Source organism: Haliotis rufescens, unplaced genomic scaffold (genome assembly GCF_023055435.1).
Source record: "Haliotis rufescens isolate VD_foot unplaced genomic scaffold, xgHalRufe1.0.p SCAF_17, whole genome shotgun sequence".
Classification (NCBI taxonomy): Eukaryota; Metazoa; Mollusca; class Gastropoda; order Lepetellida; family Haliotidae; genus Haliotis; species Haliotis rufescens.
Window position 1 is genome coordinate 7956663 of NW_025963857.1, and position 23188 is coordinate 7979850.

The following is a 23188-nucleotide window of genomic DNA, read 5'->3' on the forward strand; positions in this document are numbered from 1 at the left end:
CAGACCTTCCTCGGATGTTTGGTTCTGATTACACAGAAGGGTTGGAATCCCTTCATACAAGGCTGCTAGACATATGTCTGGGCAATGACGTTTCTACTCCAGCAAGACAACAACCTGTACAGCTGGCATGTGGCGAGCCTGTTCCTCCGCGCTATCGCACTCGTGGCTGCTCAGTCCCACCCCTAATTAATCTGACCTAAATAATTCACCCATTCACCAGCCTTAATCAATGGCGAGCCCGACAGCTTCACGACTCCACTGATCCAGTATGCCGACTGAATCAAATGTGCCCTGTCACCAGACGTGGAGCGTTAAGTATTCGCATTTGGAGATTAGACCTAACGATAACACGTCCACATGTTCCACTAGTACAGCTCAACAAGGGTAATCTCCCTGATATATCGCAGACAAGCTGCGCTATCTGACCTTGACCTCCGCGAAAGCTATTCACGCTCCAATTCATGGCGTCTGTTTTGATGCCCAAGGTAGCGTCACCTGCACATGCGCGTCACTGTCCTTGACCTTTGGTGAATTTGCAGACTAATGAAATATTTTAGTCTATGAAATATTTTATCACTTTATGAATGTCTCTGTTAAAAATATGATCTAATGGAATATCACTTGTTCGACCTGTCATCCAGACTGGGTTTGTTTAAATTACATGGAGATATTCCGCGCAGTCATGGCGCATGGCTAGGGAATGCGGAGAACTCCGTGGCTAGTTGGCAGCCATCATTTTCTGTTCAAAAGCTTTCATTTGTCCATACTGACCCGTTGGCGGATTCCATGATGTCGGCTATTAGAACATGGCTTTGTTAGAAGAGCACATTCACAGTCATTAAAGGTTCCGCCGCCATATAGCTGGAATATTGCTGAGTGCGGCGTTAAACAACGAACAAACAAACATTAAAGGTTCTATGGTAGCACCTGTGTCCAAACACATGTAGATGATATTTCTCAGGGGCAGGAACCCTTTTCGCAACACACGGTGTCGTTAGTGTGTGGCAGTGATCTATTTATATAATTTTCACCGTTTATTTGCCTTATACACCCAATGGAATCTGTTTTGTTGAATAATCGAATGGGTTTTTTATTATCTGGCGTTGGCGTTTTTTATTTACATCCGAAAATGTTTATAATGATAAAATCCAAATTGAATGTTAATCTTACCAGCAATCCCTATGAAACCGTATACAAAAGAAACATTTCAATAACATTTGTCAACATTAGAACATCCATCAACCTGCCTGCTTTTATACTTTTATGATAATATGAATTTGAGCCCAGATGTGACTCTTTTCAATTGTTGTCATAGCTACACAGCAGTGAGCACTTGCATGTAACGAGTCTCGTTTAAGGTTGACAATGCCCGAACCATGCCTCCTACTGTCTATTGTGATGCACGTCAACTCCTGTGACGGTTAATGGGCGATAGTTAACATGCTCTCAACCGTGTGGTAGAGATATCAGACATGACCTTGTCATGGCCGTCGTGGCTTTCTGAGTTTTGAGTTGGAAAAGGTTTTAATTATTGTATTCAATCATGCAAATAGGTGAGGTGAAATTGGGTTTATAGCGACGTGCATGCACGTGTGTGTGTGTGTGTGTGTGTGTGTGTGTGGCTGCTTGTACTAGTCCGGACTGGTGCCGATTTATAGTGCTAGCACACTGAGATACCATGCCGCAGTTTAACATGAATACCCCACTCAGACACGGTATACTGACTCCGAGCCGACCAGTCCTTGTTTTAGCCCCTTAATGCCGAACGCCAGACAGGGTAACAACAAGTCTTTTGGTATGACGCGGCCGGAGATCGAACCCCGGACCTTCCGCTCCGTGCGGACGCTCTATCACTAGACCACGGTGGCGGTCCAATCATGCAAATAACCATGGTAACCCTAAAGCAAGATAATCATAGGTAGCAATAGCAATTCAATTATTATAAAACGTCAACGCCAAAGAATAGCCAGCCTCGGTTATCCGGCGACACAGATTCCACTGGGCGTAAAAAGTAACTAGGGATGACAATTATATGAATGGACAAAGTAGACACAATTTATGGATAATAACTTTTTTATTTACTGTAAAGGCGACGTTTCGGTGTTTGAGAAGGTATAAAGACCTATACCGACACGTCGCCTTCACTGTTAATAAAGAAGTTGTTATCCATAAATTGTGTCTACTTTGTCATCCGTCTACTTCTATGTGGGCCAATCAAACATGTTATATGAATGGATCACTGAAACCCAGTGATGACGACAGGTGTTCGTGAAACATCGGTAGCCCACGTCGTTGTTTGTTGCCTGACGCCTAGACTTACATCTAGTCTCTGAAATGAACATATCGTACAGAAAAAAACAGTTGTTCAGTTATCTTAATAAAAATATAATAAAACGGAGCCCAGTGACTCTCTTCATTCCTGATACTGCAGTAATCTAGACTTGCCAAACATTATAGACTTGCATTGGCTGTATTTTATATATATATATATATATATATATATATATATATATATATATTTATCAAGGTCTGTAAGACAAACTATCTGACGCCACACAGCATAACACCAGCCTTGTGACGCGGCCTGTGAAAAATCCAGACAATCAAGAGATGGCAGAAAGAAAAACGTTTAAAAAATATGCTCTTTTTACATCACAGTGCGGGCCATTTTATATGTCTTGGCACAAGAAATCCTAAATATTGTTATCTCGGCGAGGGCCAACGTTTTAATAACCGATGCAAAAGACATATAATTTTCTATCTGGCATGTTATGAATACACCCTGTGGCCACCTTGTTTTATCAAATGAGGTAAAAATTAATGTCAAAATTTGTGTAATAAAAACATCATCCCGAACTATGAATAATCTACACAATGAAGCCTATGCATACTTTCATATGCAGTCACGAACCAGGAAACCCCGTTATTACGCGGCTTCGGTATATAATTACAACGGCATTAATAGTTCTGTTAACCCAAATGTCACGTTACAAGAGACGGAAGCATTAGATGAAACAAGGGTGGTTGACATTATGTTTTAAGTGTCACGTAAACTCCAAGAGGTGTATAAACTCCTACATGTATAACGCCAACTGGGGGTGCTATTTCCTTCAACAAAACGAACGTTGTTAAGGACCATAAGCGGATATTCCCACAATAGATCACATACGGGATAACCTTTGACCAGCTGGTTCAGGAGGAAGTACTGTTTCGAACGGTAGGGGGCGTAATTACTTTACAGTCTGGTTGTTACAAGTACAAGGTCATGGCTGCAGAGATAACAAACAGCGGGAAGTGGTGTAGTGGCGAGCTTTGTCAGATTCAGTTTGCATATACAGTATATTACGGTTATAACGAACTCAAATGGACCACTAATTTTAGTTCCTTATAACCGTAGTACGTTAGAAGCATATATACAACATCTATTTATATATATATACACACATCTATATATACAACAGCTTATTGCCCACTATATACAGACCTTAGGAGAAATCTGATGGCACTGGTAGAAATAGGCGACCCTTCCCAGACCGATAAAACAAACCTCTTAAAACACTTTATGAATCCACCAAAAGAATGGTCAAGTCTTGTTGCCCGGACTATATACCACATGTTCAAGCTGAGGCCATAAGAAAATTCTATTATATTCAATCCAATTAAGTGTACGCTGCCAGCAATAACCTAATATACATAAATGTTTATATGATGTAAATGAAATAATGCCTCTATACAAAATGTACATAATATACATATACCTGTCATATCTATAATTATATACATGTTCATATGTAGATAGTCTGTACCCTGCCCTATGAGGGTGTTCAGTACAATAAAATTCTATTCTATTCTTCTATACAGCAAATGGCCGGGACCAAAAGTTAAGTTCGTTATATCCGTCAGTTCGTTACAAGCGTGTTCGTAATAAACGTATTTTACTGTAAATCACTTGTATATAACTAGTGACAGTTGTTGGAATAGTAACGCACAAGTCATTACGTAAGTAAAATTCAACGGGGTTCCTTGTCTATCTCACAGTCCCTAGATTTCTAGATTTTCCACTGGTTATGAATCCCCTATCTCACTGGGGCTTCTTATCTGTTTGAATATAGTTGCTTTTTTCTCTAAAAAATATATATATAAGTGTTAGACTACCAGTTTCCTTGCCACTGCCCCGAGACTAACACTTAGGTAATGAAAACATGTCTTTAACATATATCATTTTCTTCGAAAGAAACTTTCCTCTTCTGCTGTTTTCAAGCAAACTAGACTTGGTTAATTTGATCTAGACTTGCCTAGGCTTTTAGTTTTAATAAAATACTTAAACAATTAAAATTTCAGTAATGGTGCAGGACTACACTGCCCCAAACTGACCCTTAAGCTGACCCTATCCAAATGTTTATGTCGATGAAGCCGAAACTGTTTACTTATACACATAACTGACGGGTTTTTTCACATATAGAAGGAAAGATATGACATTAATACATCGGTAGGACATTATATTCATATTTTATTAACTTTAATACAGTTGGGAATAAATTCATTTTATTTTTGACATAATAATATCTACACACGTATCCATTAAAACTGATAACGTTAGTCCAGACCAAGTCGATGTCACGGTCACCCAGAAATGGCGTCGGTTATATGCCGCCACCTGTCAACTGAAGCATGTGGGTTCATCGCGGTGTACCGGCTTGGTGACGGAGACGCTTTCACTCGGATCCAATCGGCTTATCGACTATATATCTATACACCTTGGACCTTGACCTCCTTACCTTCGATCTCTGCTATCTGTCTAGGGTGTAACCTGATCTCAACGTTCGTATCACATGACTGTATTTTAAACAGCTTATTGTTTGCTTATCAGAATGAGTGAGATTGGTTTAACGCAGCTTTGAGGTGAGGTGAAATGGGGTTTAACGTCGCGTCCAAGATTATTGCACTTATATAGCGACGTGCATGCACGTGTATGTGTATGTGTGTGTGTGGCTGCTTGTACTAGTCCGGACTGATGCCGATTTATAGTGCTAGCTCACTGAGATACCATGTCGCAGTTTAACATGAATACCCCACTCAGGCACAGTATACTGACTCCGAGCCGACCAGTCCTTGTTTTAGCCCCTTAATGCCGAGGGCCAGACAGGGTAACAACAAGTACAATCTTTTAACGTCTTTTGGTATGACGCGGTCGGGGATCGAACCCGGACCATCCGCTCTCCGGGCGGACGCTCTACCACTAGACCACAGAGGCGGTAACGCAGCTTTGAACAGTATACCAGTTATATCACGGCGAGTCAGCTTAATGTTGGAGGAAAGCCCAAAGTGGTGCAGGTCTTAGATGTTTACCTATTTGGTGAAACCCATGAGCACGGGAGGTGGTTTATCAGAGAGGGTAGACATACAAATTGATTTGTTGAAATGAATAAAAACACTTTGAAAAATTAGATCATGATTCCAACAACTCGAAGCAGAACATGAAGGCATGGAGCCATGGAGCCTTGGAGTGGAGTCAGTATTCCCTTGTTTTACCAAAGTGGCAAGTAGGCAAGAGAAATAGACTTGCACAAGAATAAGGGCCCTATAAAATACTTGCTTCCTTAGACTTATCTAGACTTGCCTATAAAGATAGAACCACTACCCATCCATGGACATATCATTTATTATAGCCTTGGAGCAAGGCTACCTACAGAGTGGGAGAGGCTTGCGGGTGGGAGACGGGTAGATTAACATTTAGTCTCTGAAATCTTATATTACACAATATCCTTCTTGACTTCTAAAATTTAAAAAAAATCCCTATGCTGATAGAGCTAGCTTGAGTTGGCAAGCCTTGCTTTTGTATGCATTTCTAGATTATGTTTTTTCATAAAATAAATATATTCCACGGTCATGGTGCAGGACTAGGAGACGGGCAGTAGGAGCAAGCTCCCACTGTGTATAAACAAAGAGGTCATTCCAGCCCAGTGAGTCCTCCGCCCTTATCAGTCTCCTTTCTGCCTGTCACATACTATTCGCTACAACTTGCAACAAATTTCGCCGTTCTAATAATGAAGTCAGTTCCCATACACTCCAGATTCCTCCTCCAAGACACCGCTGCAAGACTCCACTCTAAGACTCCACTCCCAGACTCCACTCCACGTTTTACGGTTCCGAACATGAATATTACTTTTCCTAACTGCCAAACATTTGTTAGACAGTTGGTGACTAGGGATCCGTCCGGGTGCAGACCTAGATGAATAATGGTGACGTGGGATGGTAATTTTGAACGTGGGAGTATTTCCTGTACTTACGCAGATGCCAATACGACAACAGAAACGACCGAACTAACGACATATTTATCTCGCTCAAAATACACATGTCTTTTTGGTAGAGGATAAAATTACTTTAAACCCCAACCTAAAAACAAAATTGGTCCGTTCCTATGTTAAGAGTTAAGTTGAAAGTGCAACATACGTTTGTCAATACAAACTAAATTATCATCTTACGGACGGAGTTTGGAATGAACTGAAGGACTTCACCACAGTCAGATCATTATAACGTTTATTAGCCAAGAATCTACTCTTTGAGGAAATCTGACCCAAATTTGAAGTGACGAGGATATTTTTCTAGTAAGTTTGGCGTTCAAGTGTGTAATCCTACCCTCCTGGAAGGGAACGCGCTAGAGAACCCAGGCTGCCGAGTAAATGATTCGCCGCACGTTATAGCGAGGCATTGGGATGTAACAGGGAGCTTTGTTCATAACCGGGATCTCATTAAATACACCCCCTCCCCTCTCCCATCGGAAGATCCGCTGATGCGTCCTTCTTGATTATGATCCTTGTTTTATAATCCATCTTTTTTTTATTACACAAAACATTTCTCTGTTTTGAACAAAAGAATCCAATACTGATGATATCTATATAAATGTATCATCTAGGCCGGTTTAGATTGAACAGAGTGCGCACTGTACATGTGGTCCAGGGTGAATTAGCGCTATAGCCGTACTCGTGGGTTTCATCAAAGTGTAAACGTTTTAGGCCACGAGCATTTGAAATTCTGGGGGTGCTGGCAGGTGGATCAATGGGATTTATCAGACTGTTGCCCAAAAAATGTCTGCCTAAAAGAAAACATCGCGTCAAGGTGTTTTTTACCCAAAAGATATTTAGGCTTATAGTTTGAATACAAAAACACTACGTACTTCACTGTATTAAACACACTCAAGAAAGAAATATACTCTTTGAAAAATTATCCAGACAAAATGTAAATGTCCACAGTCATGAAGACAAATTATTTAACTACATCCTGTCAAATAATGAAGCAGTCAATATCAACTGCATTTGTTTCCATATCTTTCATTTCAAACAATACATACCCCTCATAATCACCCGTTGACACTTTATGTATAATAATATCATCAAATATGTAATATTGGTTGTTCTGTTTTTGTATGTGTTTACAGGAATGTAAATTATGTATGTCTGTATATATGTATATATGAATCATAATGTCTTGTCTTTTAAAATTGCATCTGTCCCGTAATGGAACGTTTCTGAAATAAATCTTATCTTATCTACAAGAAAATATCTGGTTTTTGTAGCTGTAGATGTCAAAAACATATAGTCTCCAAATAACATTCCAGAACTAAACGTTGATATCAACTAATGAAAATTGAACCACAAAAATTATAAAGTTTATTAAAACGTAATCTTAAAGACGTTACACTTCTCAAGTGTGAATCAGCGTCTGTGGGCGGATGTCCTTGTCGAGATATGCCCGTCACTGCCGTTACACTGCAACTGTTGTCGGCATCGGGAAGTGAGGTGTAGAAAGTATGTCTGAACCGGAACCTTGGACACGTGTGGCAGTACTAGATGCCGGTCAAAGACACACATACTGTGACGCATTTAACTTCTATCGTTAAGACGATGGGGCTTTACGTTAATACTTATAAACATTGTGATCTCATGTCGACACTGTTGTCTCCTGTGGTCTGTGGTCTCATGTCGACACTGTTGTCTCCTGTGGTCTGTGGTCTCATGTCGACACTGTTGTCTCCTGTGGTCTCATGTCGACACTGTTGTCTCCTGTGGTCTCATGTCGACACTGTTGTCTCCTGTGGTTTTATGTGGTCTCATGTCGACACTGTTGTCTCCTGTGGTCTGTGGTCTCATGTCGACACTGTTGTCTCCTGTGGTCTGTGGTCTCATGTCGACACTGTTGTCTCCTGTGGTCTGTGGTCTCATGTCGACACTGTTGTCTCCTGTGGTTTTATGTGGTCTCATGTCGACACTGTTGTCTCCTGTGGTCTGTAGTCTCATGTCGACACTGTTGTCTCCTGTGGTCTGTAGTCTAAAGTCGACACTGTTGTCTCCTGTGGTCTGTGGTCTCATGTCGACACTATTGTCTCCTGTGGTCTGTGGTCTCATGTCGACACTGTGGTCTCATGTTGTCTCATGTCGACACTGTTGTCTCCTGTGGTCTCATGTCGACGATGTTGTCTCATGTCGACACTGTTGTCTCAAGTCGACTGTTGTCTCATGTCGACACTGTTGTCTCCTGTGGTCTCATGTCGACACTGTTGTCTCATGTCGACTGTTGTCTTGTGTCGACACTGTTGCCTCCTGTGGTCTCATGTCGACACTTTGGTCTCATGTTGACACTGTGGTCTCATGTCGACACTGTGGTCTCATGTCGACTGTTGTCTCGTGTCGACACTGTTGTCTCCTGTGGTCTCATATCGACGATGTGGTCTCATGTCGACACTGCTGTCTCCTGTGGTCTCATGTCGACGATGTTGTCTCATGTCGACACTGTGGTCTCATGTCGACACTGCTGTCTCCTGTGGTCTCATGTCGACACTGTGGTCTCATGTCGACACTGCTGTCTCCTGTGGTTTCATGTCGACGATGTTGTCTCACGTCGACACTGTGGTCTCACATCGACGCTGCTGTTCTTTTTTCTGTTGATTCTTTTAGAAGATGGGGGTGTTAAATTGCTTTTTATGTATTATAGATATCTAATTCATAGAAATCTCTTCCTTTTCCTGGAACTGTAGAAATTTAGACTTGCTAAAAGTTTCAGTATCGGTATGAGAGACTATGTATATACTGTGTGGTTGCAATTGTTACTTGTACACTGGCAAATCTCGTGTTCACTTCGGAAATTGAGCAGCGGTGTTCCCTCCACTACTACCCCTTACACCTCAAACCTCAACACCCTGACCCCATATGAGGTATTGAATCCATTTGGGGCGGTCGGGTAGCCTAGTGGTTAAACCGTTCGCTCGTCACGCCGAAGACAAGGGGTTCGATTCCCGACATGGGTACAATGTTTGAAGCCCATATCTGGTGTCTCCCGCCGTGATATTGCTGGAATATTGCTAAAAGCGGCGTAAAACCATTGTTGGGAATTGTTGGGTTGGGATTCCATTTACTCTCAAACTGTATATCTTTTTTATGCGAAATTAATGTGTTAGTGGAGAAGTCCCATGTGTTCCATTCACGAAATGATGCGTTGGTAGTGTACTAACCATTTCGATACAAACAGTCGAGCGTTTCCCGACTCGAAAATACCAACAGGCAACGCCACACCACGCCCCAATCACCGCCTATTGCAAAACAAACATGTTTGATAATATCAGCCCCTTGCTTGTTTGTTGAACATAAACACGCACCTGTTTCATGAAGTCACGGGCCCTGTCTTCTGTTGAGAGACCCTCATCACTCATGAGACGGTACGCCCAGAGATAAGCTTTCAGATATAAGCCCCAAACGTGCACTACTATGGATCTAAAAAAAAAAGTCTTTTATTTTTGAAAACCGCCTCTTGGCGGGGTCCCGTTTTCAAAATCATTCACAGTGAGTTAGGCCACAACATAGTTACCATTTGTTTTTCTGATCTTTCTTATAAAAAAGGTTAGTATATATGAAAATAAATATTGAAGATTTAAATACCTTCTTTAATACTGTAAACAGCGACGTTTCGATATATATATGTTATGTATAAATAAAGTCATCTTTGGTGTTAATAATGGTTGTGCATCCTCTTTTGAACATTTCCAATGCTGAATGGAAGTTTGTCGTCTGGTCTTTATCGCCATCCTGTATCCAGCAAAAACCAAGTGCCGACCCATTTTAGAATTTGACAAACATCAACCCACGCATTTGCCACAGCGGAATACTGTTTCTTGTCTGTAATTACTTTTATAACCCAAATCGCACAAAATGATTAAAGTGTTCACTCACTCAATGACATATATTGTAAGCGTTTTAACTCACTGCATATTATGTGAAGTTGCTTCCTACTTTCTAAAGTGCGTCTGCAACAGTGGGTATCTTTTTAAACGTTTGTTGATTCATGTAAATAAACAAAAATAAATAACTGAATCAACAAAAATAACGATTAATCGAGTAATTCTACACTTACAGACGCAAATGTTTCCGTTGTATACATTTTGCATCCCCCATCTGGTTTTCTCTTTTGCCCCAAACTTGTCACTGTAGTTCGCGACTCACTAAAACACATGACTTGCTTGACGCCACGCTGACATTGTCTCTACTAAACGTACCTTTTCATTGTTATAGAACACGCAGTCGGAGATGTCGCTTGATGGGAGGAGATCAAGAGGGACGTCGACGATGCATGTTCAGTGATGAGGAGTACAGGAAAAGGATTGCGGCCCTTAGAGTTCTTGCAGAAGGTAAGTTAGTTCCGGCAAACGGACGGACGTGGTTTCACTAATACTACTTCCACACTATATAAGTGAGAGATGGGTTTATTGTCTCTGTAGAATCTTGTCCGATATATCGACACTCCGGTTGTCTCGAAATAAGGATAACTCGATACGTTTCTGATGGTCCTGTGGTCTTTACATGGATTATCTGTTGTCCAGACCTCATATAGTTCACTGGTACACCTGCTGTTTAGACCCGTGAAGATCCGGGGTAGAGTAGGTCTTCAGCAACCCATGCTTGCCGTAAAAGGTGACTATGCTTGTCGTAAGAGGCGCCTAACGGGATCGGGTGGTCAGGCTCGATGACTTGGTTGATGCATGTCATCGTATCCCATTTGCGTGGATCCATGATATTCAATCACTGGATTGTCTGGTCCAGACTTGATTATTTACAGACTGCCGGAATATAGCTGGAATACTGCTTAGTGCGGCGTTAAGCAAGAAATAAACAAACAAAAACCTGATTTTTATTTCAGCCAAAGCCATCAAGGTGTCGTCCGTGGATCTCCACAAGGAGTCCAACAAGGAGAAGCACCACACGGACGAGTTCGAAAAGGAGGACCTGGTCATCAGGAGGGGCCAAGCGTTTGACCTGTCCATCACATTCGACCGAGCCATCACCAAAAGCTCTGACGTCATATTTCTACAATTCACAACAGGTAATCCTGATGAACTCACCATTTTATTCTTAGATAATTGTAAACCATTTTATGATTAATTATTTTTTAAAACACATTTTCCTCAGGCCATCCAACTTATAGTTTGGAGTACAAATTGTACAAGTGGAGGACAAAATATTATTTTCCAGTTTTGTTTCCAAAACCCAAATTCATTTATTCTTATAAAGATATAATGCCAGTCCGCAAAGGGCGTTTCAACGAAATGAACCAGGCTGTTTGTTTGGTTTTGCACTGCTTATAAAAATATTCAAGCATATCGGGCACACCGAGAGAGGGTGTTTCGGTTTGGTGGTGGAGGAGAGGACACACTAAACCAATCGATGGCTTAAACCACATGGGTACCCCATGATCCAACAAAGGAGAAACCATTTGGGTTTTTTCATCATCTTTAACGCTTATAACTGTTTAATTAGCAATTGTGTGAAGATGTCAAGAAATTCGAGTTTGATTAATTGACTTTCACTGAACCCGATCAAGAGTAGAAAGAAAAAAACATAACAAATGATCTCGTACATGTATATTAATGTAATTGATCTCTGACAGGTGCCCGCCCCCAGGAGAGCAAAGGCAGTCTACTCCGTCTCCCCCTCCTCGCTAAAACAAAACCTCCCAAGCGTGCCCGGGACTGGATCGTGAATAATGTCAACATCACTGGAAGCAAGCTGACGGCAACAGTAACGGCCTTCAAACGCGCCATCGTCGGCCGCTACAGCGTGTACGTTGAGAGCAAGATAGAGGGCGAAAAGAAAATAAACAGATATGAACTGGAGGATGAGGATGTCTTTGTTCTCTTCAATGCTTGGTGTAAAGGTAGGATCATATATACATGTAATATGTCATATGTTCAGTGTAGTTCCAATGCTTGGTGTAGAGGTAGGGTTATATACACGGAGTGTGGCGTTAAAGAACAAGCGAAACACTAAACACCTAAAACAAAGGAACAGAACTGGGTTATTCTTCAACCCTCTGCCGTTATCCATATTTAACGATGCGAACGTAAAATCTCAGGCACTCCACGCTATCTATTGGTGGATGAATTTATGGAAACATGTCAGCTCTTTTTTCATTTTATTTCATCGCTTCTCCGCCTGGTTTGTAATTTAATAGGTTTAAATTTATTAAAGTATACATACTTCTCCGGTATTTCTTTTCAAATTGGTCTATAATATCTAAAATAATGCCAGCCCAGTGAATTACCAAACCGAAATTACAAGCAATAAAATATACTTAATTAAAACCATTGTATATTAACAGATTTTTGTTCTGCTTATGCATGTATTATACCTTAAGCCACACAATGTCAATAACAGTAACTACAAGTTGCTTGTATACTTGTAGTTACTGTTATTGACATTGTGAACTGACCAAACCTAGCCATAACAACAAGCAACAACCCACTGTGAACCGACTGTTTCAATGTAAACCTGTCTGACGTAGAAACACAAGAAGCGGGAACATCGTTGTCACAAAGCACGAGAATGAATTTACGTCTATTTCCTGTCGTATATGTGTCGATATGGCTTATGTCGAATATGTGCTATATGATATGGCCTATATCGAATATGTTCTATATGATATGACCTATGTCGAATATGTGCTATATGATATGTCCTATGTCGAATATGTGCTATATGATATGGCCTATGTCGTAAATGTGCTGTATGATATGGCCTATGGCTTATATGTGCTATATAATATGACTTATGTCGTATATGTGCTATATGATATGGCCTATGTCGTAAATTTGCTGTATGATATGACTTATGTCGTATATGTGCTATATGATATGTCCTATGTCGAAAATGTGCTATATGATATGTCCTATGTCGAATATGTGCTATATGATATGGCCTATGTCGTAAATGTGCTGTATGATATGGCCTATGGCTTATATGTGCTATATAATATGACTTATGTCGTATATGTGCTATATTATATGGCCTATGTCGTAAATTTGCTGTATGATATGACTTATGTCGTATATGTGCTATATGATATGTCCTATGTTGAATATGTGCTATATGATATGTCCTATGTCGAATATGTGCTATATGATATGGCCTATGTCGTAAATGTGCTGTATGATATGGCCTATGGCTTATATGTGCTATATAATATGACTTATGTCGTATATGTGCTATATGATATGGCCTATGTCGTAAATTTGCTGTATGATATGACTTATGTCGTATATGTGCTATATGATATGTCCTATGTTGAATATGTGCTATATGATATGTCCTATGTCGAATATGTGCTATATGATATGGCCTATGTCGTAAATGTGCTGTATGATATGGCCTATGGCTTATATGTGCTATATAATATGACTTATGTCGTATATGTGCTATATGATATGGCCTATGTCGTAAATTTGCTGTATGATATGACTTATGTCGTATATGTGCTATATGATATGTCCTATGTTGAATATGTGCTATATGATATGTCCTATGTCGAATATGTGCTATATGATATGGCCTATGTCGTAAATGTGCTGTATGATATGGCCTATGGCTTATATGTGCTATATGATATGTCCTATGTCGTATATGTGCTATATGATATGGCCTCTGTCGTATATGTGCTGTATGGTATGGCCTATGTCGTATATGTGCTATAAGGTATGACCTATGTCGTACATGTGTATGTGCGCTAAGTGTCTGCCTTGTTTGCCCACCAGATGACGCGGTGTATATGCCGGACAGTAGTGACCGGGACGAGTACGTGCTGAGAGATTCCGGCCGTATATGGGTTGGGTCATCAAGGAACCACAGAGGCAGACATTGGAACTTCGGACAGGTCAGTGTAACGGCCAGCAAGGCACACATAAGTAAGAATGTCTTGTCTCATCGCCGCTTAAAACAGTATTTCAGATATATCACGGCGTGTCAGCTCAATATGGGAGGACACTGAGATGCAGGTCTTTGATACTTACCATTTACCACCTTGGCGAAACCCACGAGCATTGATATGACGTTGACCAACCTAGAAGGATAATCAGACCGAATCTTTAGTTTTCTGATACGCTCAAGGGACGCAACTCCGCACAACGACTCCCAGCGCCTCAGACGATTGGGCCATCCCTGCATGCTAAATGACTGTCATTTTAAATGTTGATTTCTTTTAGATTATGATTTTGTCCAGACATTTTACTTCCTGCATCTATCTTTTTTGTTTGAGTGATTTAAAACTATGGTAAAGTTTATTTTGGCCGCCAGTTTAAATAGGTTCTACAAAACGGTTCTATTGGATATTCGTTTCGTTTATATGTGTTGGCTATCTCTTGACCAGTTCGATGAGCCCTGCTTGGACGCCGCGCTACTGCTGCTGGACAATGCGGAACTGGGGGACACAGCGAGAGGGAGCCCGGTTGCTGTCATCAGAGCAATCTCGGCCATGGTAAGCATATCTACAAAACACATTTCTATATGAAAACCCTCACTGGTCCCTAACAACATGTGCTCGTCGTGGGAGGCATCCTACTGGATCAGATGGTCAGACTCGTTGACTTTGTTGACTGGGCGGGATCGTTACGAACACGACAATATGATACCTTGCTCTTAATATCAATCAATGGTTTGTCGGGTCTAGACTCGATATTTACATAGCTGGAATATTGCGGCGCTGAACAATCAAACACAAAATCTGATCCTATTAATTGCCCAACAGACGCTAGAAACGTTCAGGGGAGCGAACTCATATCGTCACACTGACTCATATATGTCTGTATGCAGCCTCGGTTATCCAGTTGATGTTTTGAAAGTAGACATGTAACCTGAAAGGTTTTTAAATAATCCTTTTATTACATTACGAAGTAACGATAGAAAAATAACATATGGCGAATTGAAGTAAGTTGCTGACAAACAACTTTATGACGTCATAGCACAATTGTATCCCAGCACCCTTTTCTCCAGGCGGGTCACAATTATTGTTTCCCTATGTATTAGGGCAAAGAAGATTCCCAAAGATGACATCCTTACCTTGTCAGCTTGCTGATAGGTTAAGCTAATTCGTCATGTGGACAAAGCGTCCGACCTCGTATCAGAAGGTCCGTGGTTCGAATCCCATCACGTGACTCTGACATTTTATTGCCGCTACACCTGCTAAAAATGTGTCCTTGAAATGGAACAACGTATTCAACTGAAACAAGCAAATGATAAAGTCCAATTGAAAACCTTTCACTCTGGCTATTTTTTCCACTATAAATGAAATTCACAGTTTAATTTCATCTTCCTGAGGCAAGGGAGTTAACTCACTATAAAAGTCCAGTTTCCACCCTTGCCGAACTCGGCTGGTATTATGGAGTTACATTTTGGCTGGACTAATGAGTCCAAGTATAGTCCAATCAAAATCGCGAAACGAAATCGAAATCAGGTTCGTAAACTGTCAACTCGTTGTCAACAGATATTTTCTAAATCTTTTCAAGTTTTAAATCAAGGTGCTCACATGATTTGATGCACTTCGCGATGTAAGACCCGTTTTATCACAATATAGATCTTGATTGTCGACCAGATCGTCTTGTCTGGGTGCCGCCATTTTGTTTGAAACAAATGCAAGTGATACGAGAGGTGGAATCTGATTGGTCCATATGAGAGGCATAGAAGGGACATAACTCGTAAAAGCCACAGGTGGCGCTAAAATCGATCCCAGGAATTCCAGCCTAGTTCGGCAAGGGTGGAAACTGGACTTTAAAAGTCAGTTAATTCCCTTGACTCGGGAAGATGGTTAATTTGGGAACATCTAAACTATTAACGCAGGATGTCCCTTTTTTTTATTATTACCAACAAGTAAATGCCATCCACGTTCACGATACCAGCTTAAGGACATCCATTGACCCCTGTGAATTGGTCATCAGCAACCCATGCTTGTCGTAAAAGGCGACTAACGGGATCGGGTGGTGAAGCACGCTGACTTGGTTGATGCATGTCATTGTTTCCAAATTGCGTAGGTCGATGCTCATGACAATCACTGGATTGTCTGGTCTAGACTCGATTATTTAAAGACTGCAGTCATATAAGTGGATTGTTGCTGAGTACGGCGTCAAACAACAAACAATCAAACATTAAATGAACACCCCTCAAACATCGTCAGTATATGTTGTTTTGGCATACACGATGATTTTCCTTGATGCAAGAACGCAGTGTTTGCAAAACCTGTTACGTACTGCCGATGCATTTAACATAGTTTTAACGTAATTTAACATAATTTGTAGACTAACAGCAACGACGACGACGGTGTTCTGGAAGGCCGCTGGACAGAGACATACCCTAAAAATTCAACTGCGCCATGGTTGTGGCCCGGAAGTGTCGCCATCTTGGAGCAGTTTTACAAGACCAGAAAGCCGGTGAAATATGGCCAGTGTTGGGTGTTCTCGGGAGTGGTGACCACGTGTAGGTTGAGTTCTGGTTCAGCTTCTTCTGTATTTACTTAGGACATTATATTTTGTTTTATAAGTAAAAACATGGGTATAATGTGTGAAGCCCATTTCTGGTGTCCTCCGCCGTGATATTGCTGGAATATTGCTAAAAGCGGCGTAAAACCAAACTCACTCACTAGAGTGAGTGAGTGAGTTTGGTTTTACGCCGCTTTTAGCAATATTCCAGCGGCGTAAAACCAAAGTCACTCACTCGAGTGAGTGAGTGAGTTTGGTTTTACGCCGCTTTTAGCAATATTCCAGCAATATCACGGCGGGAAACTCCAGAAAAGGGCCCATGTGAGACAGTACGCTACCCGACCGCCCTAGTATGCTCTGTAAAATAAATGTAAGATAGTTCTGTGTAGCGACAAGTCAATATAAAAATCGGCTACAAGTAGTGTATGAATTAGTTCCAAAAGTTCACTGGCCAGGAGAGCTTAACAAATAAATGTTGCAAACCCTCATCATATCTTACAAGCCCTACATTATGGAGACCACCATTTGCAAAATGTACTGTTATGAAACTAGTTTTGAGATATTATTGAACAACGGCGAAGCGTGGATCGATGTTCATGATGTCAATCACAGGATTGTCTGGTCCAGACTCTATTATTTACATCCCGCCGTCATATAAGTGGAATATTGCTGAGTGCGGCATTAACAAACAAACGCCGCATAAACAAACAAACAAACCCATGTGGGTAGCCAAGTTACCCTTTCACACGCCTCTCTTTGCTATGTTCTACAGTGTTGCGCAGCCTGGGTATTGGCACCCGATCAGTCACCAACTTCGAGTCCGCCCACGACACCGACAGCAGCATGACCATCGACTCCCACTGGGACGAGGAGGGGGAACCAGTGGATTGGATGGACGATTCCGTCTGGTAGGCCGACACACATAGCTCAGTTGGAGGTGGTCGTCGGCTGTGTGTGATTGTGAGCTTGTAAGCTCACGAAATACATGTTTCATTTTTTGACGACCACCAAGATAGCTTTGCGCCAAGGCTGTTCACGTCCATGGATGAATATTATTTCTATCCTTATGATAGGCAAGTCTTGTAAAGTGAGAGCTGCTTGTTAATATATACATCATCTAGAAATTATTATGAAACTAATAATCATTGCCTAAGAGACCTGCAACACTATAGTCTTGTATATATGTAAAGGGTGTCAGAAACATGTACCTACCAAACTGCAGAACGTTGATAAAGAGGTTCACAGCCAGTAAACTGCGAATGCGGAGGAATATATTGTCTTTTGTCCCACATTCCGCGTTAGTGATATAAACCCTCTGGCACTTTTCCCAGGAACTTCCACGTGTGGAATGAGTCTTTTCTGCGACGTCTTGACCTCCCCAATGGATACGATGGCTGGCAGGCTCACGATTCCACGCCACAGGAATGCAGTGAAGGTAACACACTCAGATTTGTGTCAGCCGACTCCAATTAAACTGTGTACATCAACGCGTCCGTTGTTCATAACATGAAGACAATGTCACGGCGTCACACGTGGCACGGCGTGCGGTTGATATGGTCAGAATACCAGGGAGCATGGCCCCTCAATATGATACTGCAAATTGACATCGAAACATAGAATACATTCAAGAATATTTTTTTATAATTTATTATTTATACAATCAAAGAAGAAATTCAGGCACTGGTATACTAAAACTATAATCGAACATTGTTACGGCATCCTCGTGTATCCAGAATATTTTATCTCCATTACGTTAGGATACATGCCCTGGACGTCATAGCGTATCACTAACTTAGCACAGAATATGTTTCGCTCATATAAGTGATTTGATTGGATGGCTGTTTAAATAGGACTGTTTTATTACTGTCATTCTAATAGGGCTCAAAACAAAGCAATTGAGGCTAATAGGTTCAGTAGTGGAATAGAGATATAGTACACTGGGTGATCGAAGATGACTATGTGAGTTTTGAAATGTTCAAATAGATATTGTGCAGTGGACATATTATTTTGTGTTGAATATTAACTAATATGTGTATGTATAATGTTTGAGAGGGACTAGGTGGTAGTGCTTTTTATGCTTTGTGTTTCGTCCCTCACCTGTTGTATATGAAATCGTAAATGCTACTTTGTCCATTGCCAGGCGTGATGAGGTGCGGCCCGGCGTCTCTCAAGGCCATTAAGGAAGGTCACGTGTACCTCAGCTACGACACAGCCTTCGTCTTTAGCGAGGTGAACGGCGACAAGGTCCATTGGCAGGTCGGTCCTAAATGAGCGGTATGCGTGAGTGAGCGAGTTGGAGTTTAACGCCGCTTTGAACAGTATTCCAGTTATATCACGGCGTGTCAGCTTGATGTTGAAGGAAGGCAAGGGAGTTAACTGACTATAAGAGTCCGGTTTCCGCCCTGGCTGAACTAGGCTGAAATTTCCAGGCTCGATCGTAACGCCACCAACGGCTTTACGAGTTATGTCCCTTCAGTGTCCTTCCTATTGATCATTTAAATTCCATCTCTCCTATTACTTGCATTTGCTTCAAACAAAATGGCGGCTCCCAGTCAAGACGATTTGATCGATAATCAAGATCTATATTGCAATAAAACGGGTCTTACCCCTCGAAGTGCATCAAATCACTTGAGCACCCTGATTTAAAACATAAAAGGCTTTGCAAAATATCTGTCGACGCCAAGTTGGCGGTATACATGCTTTGATACCCCTGCAGTCGACCGAAATCTGCACGTTGAAGTCCATGTTCGTTTACGAACGGGATGTCTAGTTCGTTACGCGATTTTGATTGGACTATGCATAGACTCGTTAGTCCAGCCGAACTGTTACTCCGGAATTGCAGCCTAGTTCGGCAAGGGTGGAAACTGGGCTTTTATAGTTAGTTAACTCCCTTGCCTCGGGAAGATTGGGAAACCCACTGGCAAAGGTATGATGCTGACAACCTGAGTACATATTCAGAAGTGTTTCCCATCTGTGTCATAAGTCACTCTCAGTGTCAATATACAATGTTCATGTAAAGTCCTGACTTCCCCCTCTCCCTGTCACAACATCTCGTACATGTTACATGATGACTGACTGTCCTGAAACACCAGCCACTCGCTTCCTTCGTTGCAGGTTGATGGAGATGGCGCCATGGAAGTGCTCCGTATCAACAGCCACGCCGTCGGGAAGTTCATCAGCACCAAGGCCAAGAACTCCCCATTGCGGGAGGATGTGACCCACCTGTACAAGTATCCTGAAGGTAGGAGGCATGTTGTGGCCTAAATTATTATTAATATCATCATCATCATCATCATCATCATCATCATCATCATCATCATCATCATACTACTACCACTACAGTTTAAATATATAAATGCATGTGTTTGGGTGATCCTGGAAATTATTATTATTATTATTATTATTATTATCATCATCATCATCATCATCATCATCATCATCATCATTATCATCATTATCATCATCCTACTACTACGACTACAGTTTTCAATAAATTAATGCATGTGTTTGGGTGATCCTGGAAATTCTCATTCATCCATTCATTATTCATTTATTTATCATAATAATAAACGGCCTGCTACAGCTTTATTCTGTTTATCCCATCCTGTTCATATAATACTCTCTACCTCTCTGTGGCAGGTTCGGACAAGGAAAGGCAAGTTGTCAAGTTCGTCAACCAGTTCAGTTCTCGTGAAGATGAAGATATTTACGGCACGAACGTGGAATCTGACGTCGAGTTTTGCCTCGAGGTACCTGAAACGGCCTCCGTGTCAGAAGACTTCGTGGTTACCATGATTATAAAGAACACATCAAGCCAAACACGAACTGTTCGTGGGCGCATGTCCGTGCTGACGTCATACTACACCGGCAATCCCGCCAAGCGGCTGAAAGGAGAAATAACCGATGTGAAAATCCAAGCCAAACAACGTGAGTGAAAATAGGGAAGTTTAAACATTATTTTTAGCCTGTTGAAGTAATGTAGGTCTCAGACCTTTTCTACACTTGTGGAGTTATATTTTGGCTGGACTAACGAGTCTTTGCACAGTCCAGTAAAAATCGCGAAACGAAATCGACATCCGGTTCGTAAACTGCCGTGCAGATTTGGGTCGATTGCAGGATTTGCAATATGTCCCGTCAACTTAGCGTTTATTTTCAGATATTTCCAAATCTTTTCATGGTTTTAATCAAAATGCTCACGTGAGTTGATGTCACTGCGCCCGCTTTATTACAATATACATCTTGATCATCGATTAGATCGTCTTGACTGGCGCCGCCATTTTGTTTAAAGCAAATGCAAGTGATATGAGAGGTGATCTGATTGGTCAATAGGAGTGACATATACAAGTGACCTAACTCGTAATAACCACTGGTGGCGTTACAATCAAGCTCAGAAATTCCAGCTTCGTTCGGCAATTGTTGAAACTGGCCTTTTGGAGTCACTTAATTCCCTTGCCTCGGGAAGATGTCACTAATGTTGAATTGGTTCCTTCTCAGAGGAGAAGATCACGGTGAAGGTCAGCCGCCAGGAGTTCCAGAGCAAGCTGAACGCAGAGGCCACCTTCCAGGCGTGCGCCAACTACAGAGTGACCGAGACCAGGCAGATGTGGGCGGACACAGAGGCCTTCTGTCTCCTTAAACCGCCACTTCTGATCGAAGTAAGTGGCGTAATTTACCTCTTTAATCAGGTGAACAGTTGACTTGCACTTGCATGTGTTTGTGACGGTTGCCATCAGCGAGGCAGGATACGCTCGCCATTTCGCCTGGTTCCTCACCTTTTGATTTTACCGGCGTTAAACCTCACTCACTCACTCATTGCGTATCAGTTGACACATTGTATTTAGTATCAGCAGACAGTTAATACATTGTATTCAGTATCAACAGACAGTTAACATATTGTATTTAGTATCAGCAGACAGTTAATTCATTGTATTCAGTGTCAGCAGACAGTTTACACATTGTATTGAGTATCAGCAGATAGTTGACACATTGTATTGAGTATCAGCAGACAGTTAACACATTGTATTCAGTATCAGCAGACAGTTAACACATTGTATTCAGTATCGGCAGACAGTTGACACATTGTATTCAGTATCAGCAGACAGTTAACACATTGTATTCAGTATCAACAGACAGTTTACATATAGTATTCAGTATCAGCAGACAGTTAACACATTGTATTCAGTATCAACAGACAGTTAACACATTGTATTCAGTATCAACAGATAGTTAACACATTGTATTCAGTATCAGCAGACAGTTAACACATTGTATTCAGTATCAACAGACAGTTAACACATTGTATTCAGTATCAACAGACAGTTAACATATTGTATTCAGTATCAACAGACAGTTAACACATTGTATTCAGTATCAGCAGACAGTTAACACATTGTATTCAGTATCAACAGACAGTTTACTTATAGTATTCAGTATCAGCAGACAGTTAACACATTGTATTCAGTATCAACAGACAGTTAACACATTGTATTCAGTATCAACAGACAGTTAACACATTGTATTCAGTATCAACAGACAGTTAACACATTGTATTCAGTATCAACAGACAGTTTACATATAGTATTCAGTATCAGCAGACAGTTAACACAGTGCATTCCGTATCAGCAGACAGTTAACACATTGTATTCAATATCAACAGACAGTTAACACATTGTATTCAGTATCAACAGGCAGTTAACATATTGTATTCAGTATCAACAGACAGTTAACACATTGTATTCAGTATCAACAGACAGTTAACACATTGTATTCAGTATCAGCAGACAGTTAACACATTGTTTTCGTCTTGCACAGGTCCCTGGCAAAATCCGTCCTAAGGAAAAATATGTTGGAAAAGTGTCCTTCACGAATCCTTTGGAGATCAAGGTGACCGGTGCTTCGATTCAGGTTGAAGGGGGGTCGGCGGTCAAGGTTCAACAGTTTGACTACAAGTAAGTTCGGGCGTGTTGGTGTCTCATTAATGAATCACCCCTTCCTAACCTTTGGAATATAAGGAAAACATTCTACAGAGTTACAGAATATGTGGAAGAATATATATATTCTGTTCTATTTAATAATTGATAAGTATCGTTATGGCATTGTCCAAGCTTATTTTCATCGATGTGTATACCTTTGTTTAAAATCAAACATTCTCATGCCCAGCACTGTCCATCTTCCCGAGTCAAGCATGTTCACTAGCCTATATTAAAGCCTAGTTTCTACCCTTGTCACACCCAGCCCCCTTTCCTTGGATCGATCGTGGGTCCACCTCGCGCAGGTCACGAGTTGTGCCCCTTTATGCAATCAAATCGGTTATCTTGGCTCGTACGGCTTCAAACATGGCGACTACAATGAATGGTCGATCAGATAACGAAAACATTCACCATTTTATCCCTGACAGTCAAA

The 23188-nt window shown here is 41.2% G+C and overlaps 1 protein-coding gene across 2 annotated transcripts in view; it reads left to right on the forward strand.

Annotated features, from left to right (window-relative positions):
- Nucleotides 1-23188, forward strand: part of LOC124135421 (hemocyte protein-glutamine gamma-glutamyltransferase-like) — a 28857-nt gene that overhangs the window by 1189 nt on the left and 4480 nt on the right. Inside the window, exons 2-14 of one of the 2 annotated variants that reach the window (XM_046500776.2) lie at nt 10563-10678; nt 11188-11370; nt 11935-12201; nt 14075-14193; nt 14686-14793; nt 16607-16784; nt 17559-17694; nt 18118-18221; nt 18927-19042; nt 19901-20027; nt 20426-20713; nt 21281-21441; nt 22598-22734. In XM_046500776.2, the coding sequence (XP_046356732.2) occupies nt 10563-10678; nt 11188-11370; nt 11935-12201; nt 14075-14193; nt 14686-14793; nt 16607-16784; nt 17559-17694; nt 18118-18221; nt 18927-19042; nt 19901-20027; nt 20426-20713; nt 21281-21441; nt 22598-22734 (2040 nt within the window). Of the gene's footprint in view, nt 1-10562; nt 10679-11187; nt 11371-11934; nt 12202-14074; nt 14194-14685; nt 14794-16606; nt 16785-17558; nt 17695-18117; nt 18222-18926; nt 19043-19900; nt 20028-20425; nt 20714-21280; nt 21442-22597; nt 22739-23188 lie in introns of both variants that reach the window. The other variant, XM_046500864.2, reaches the window with a different exon arrangement.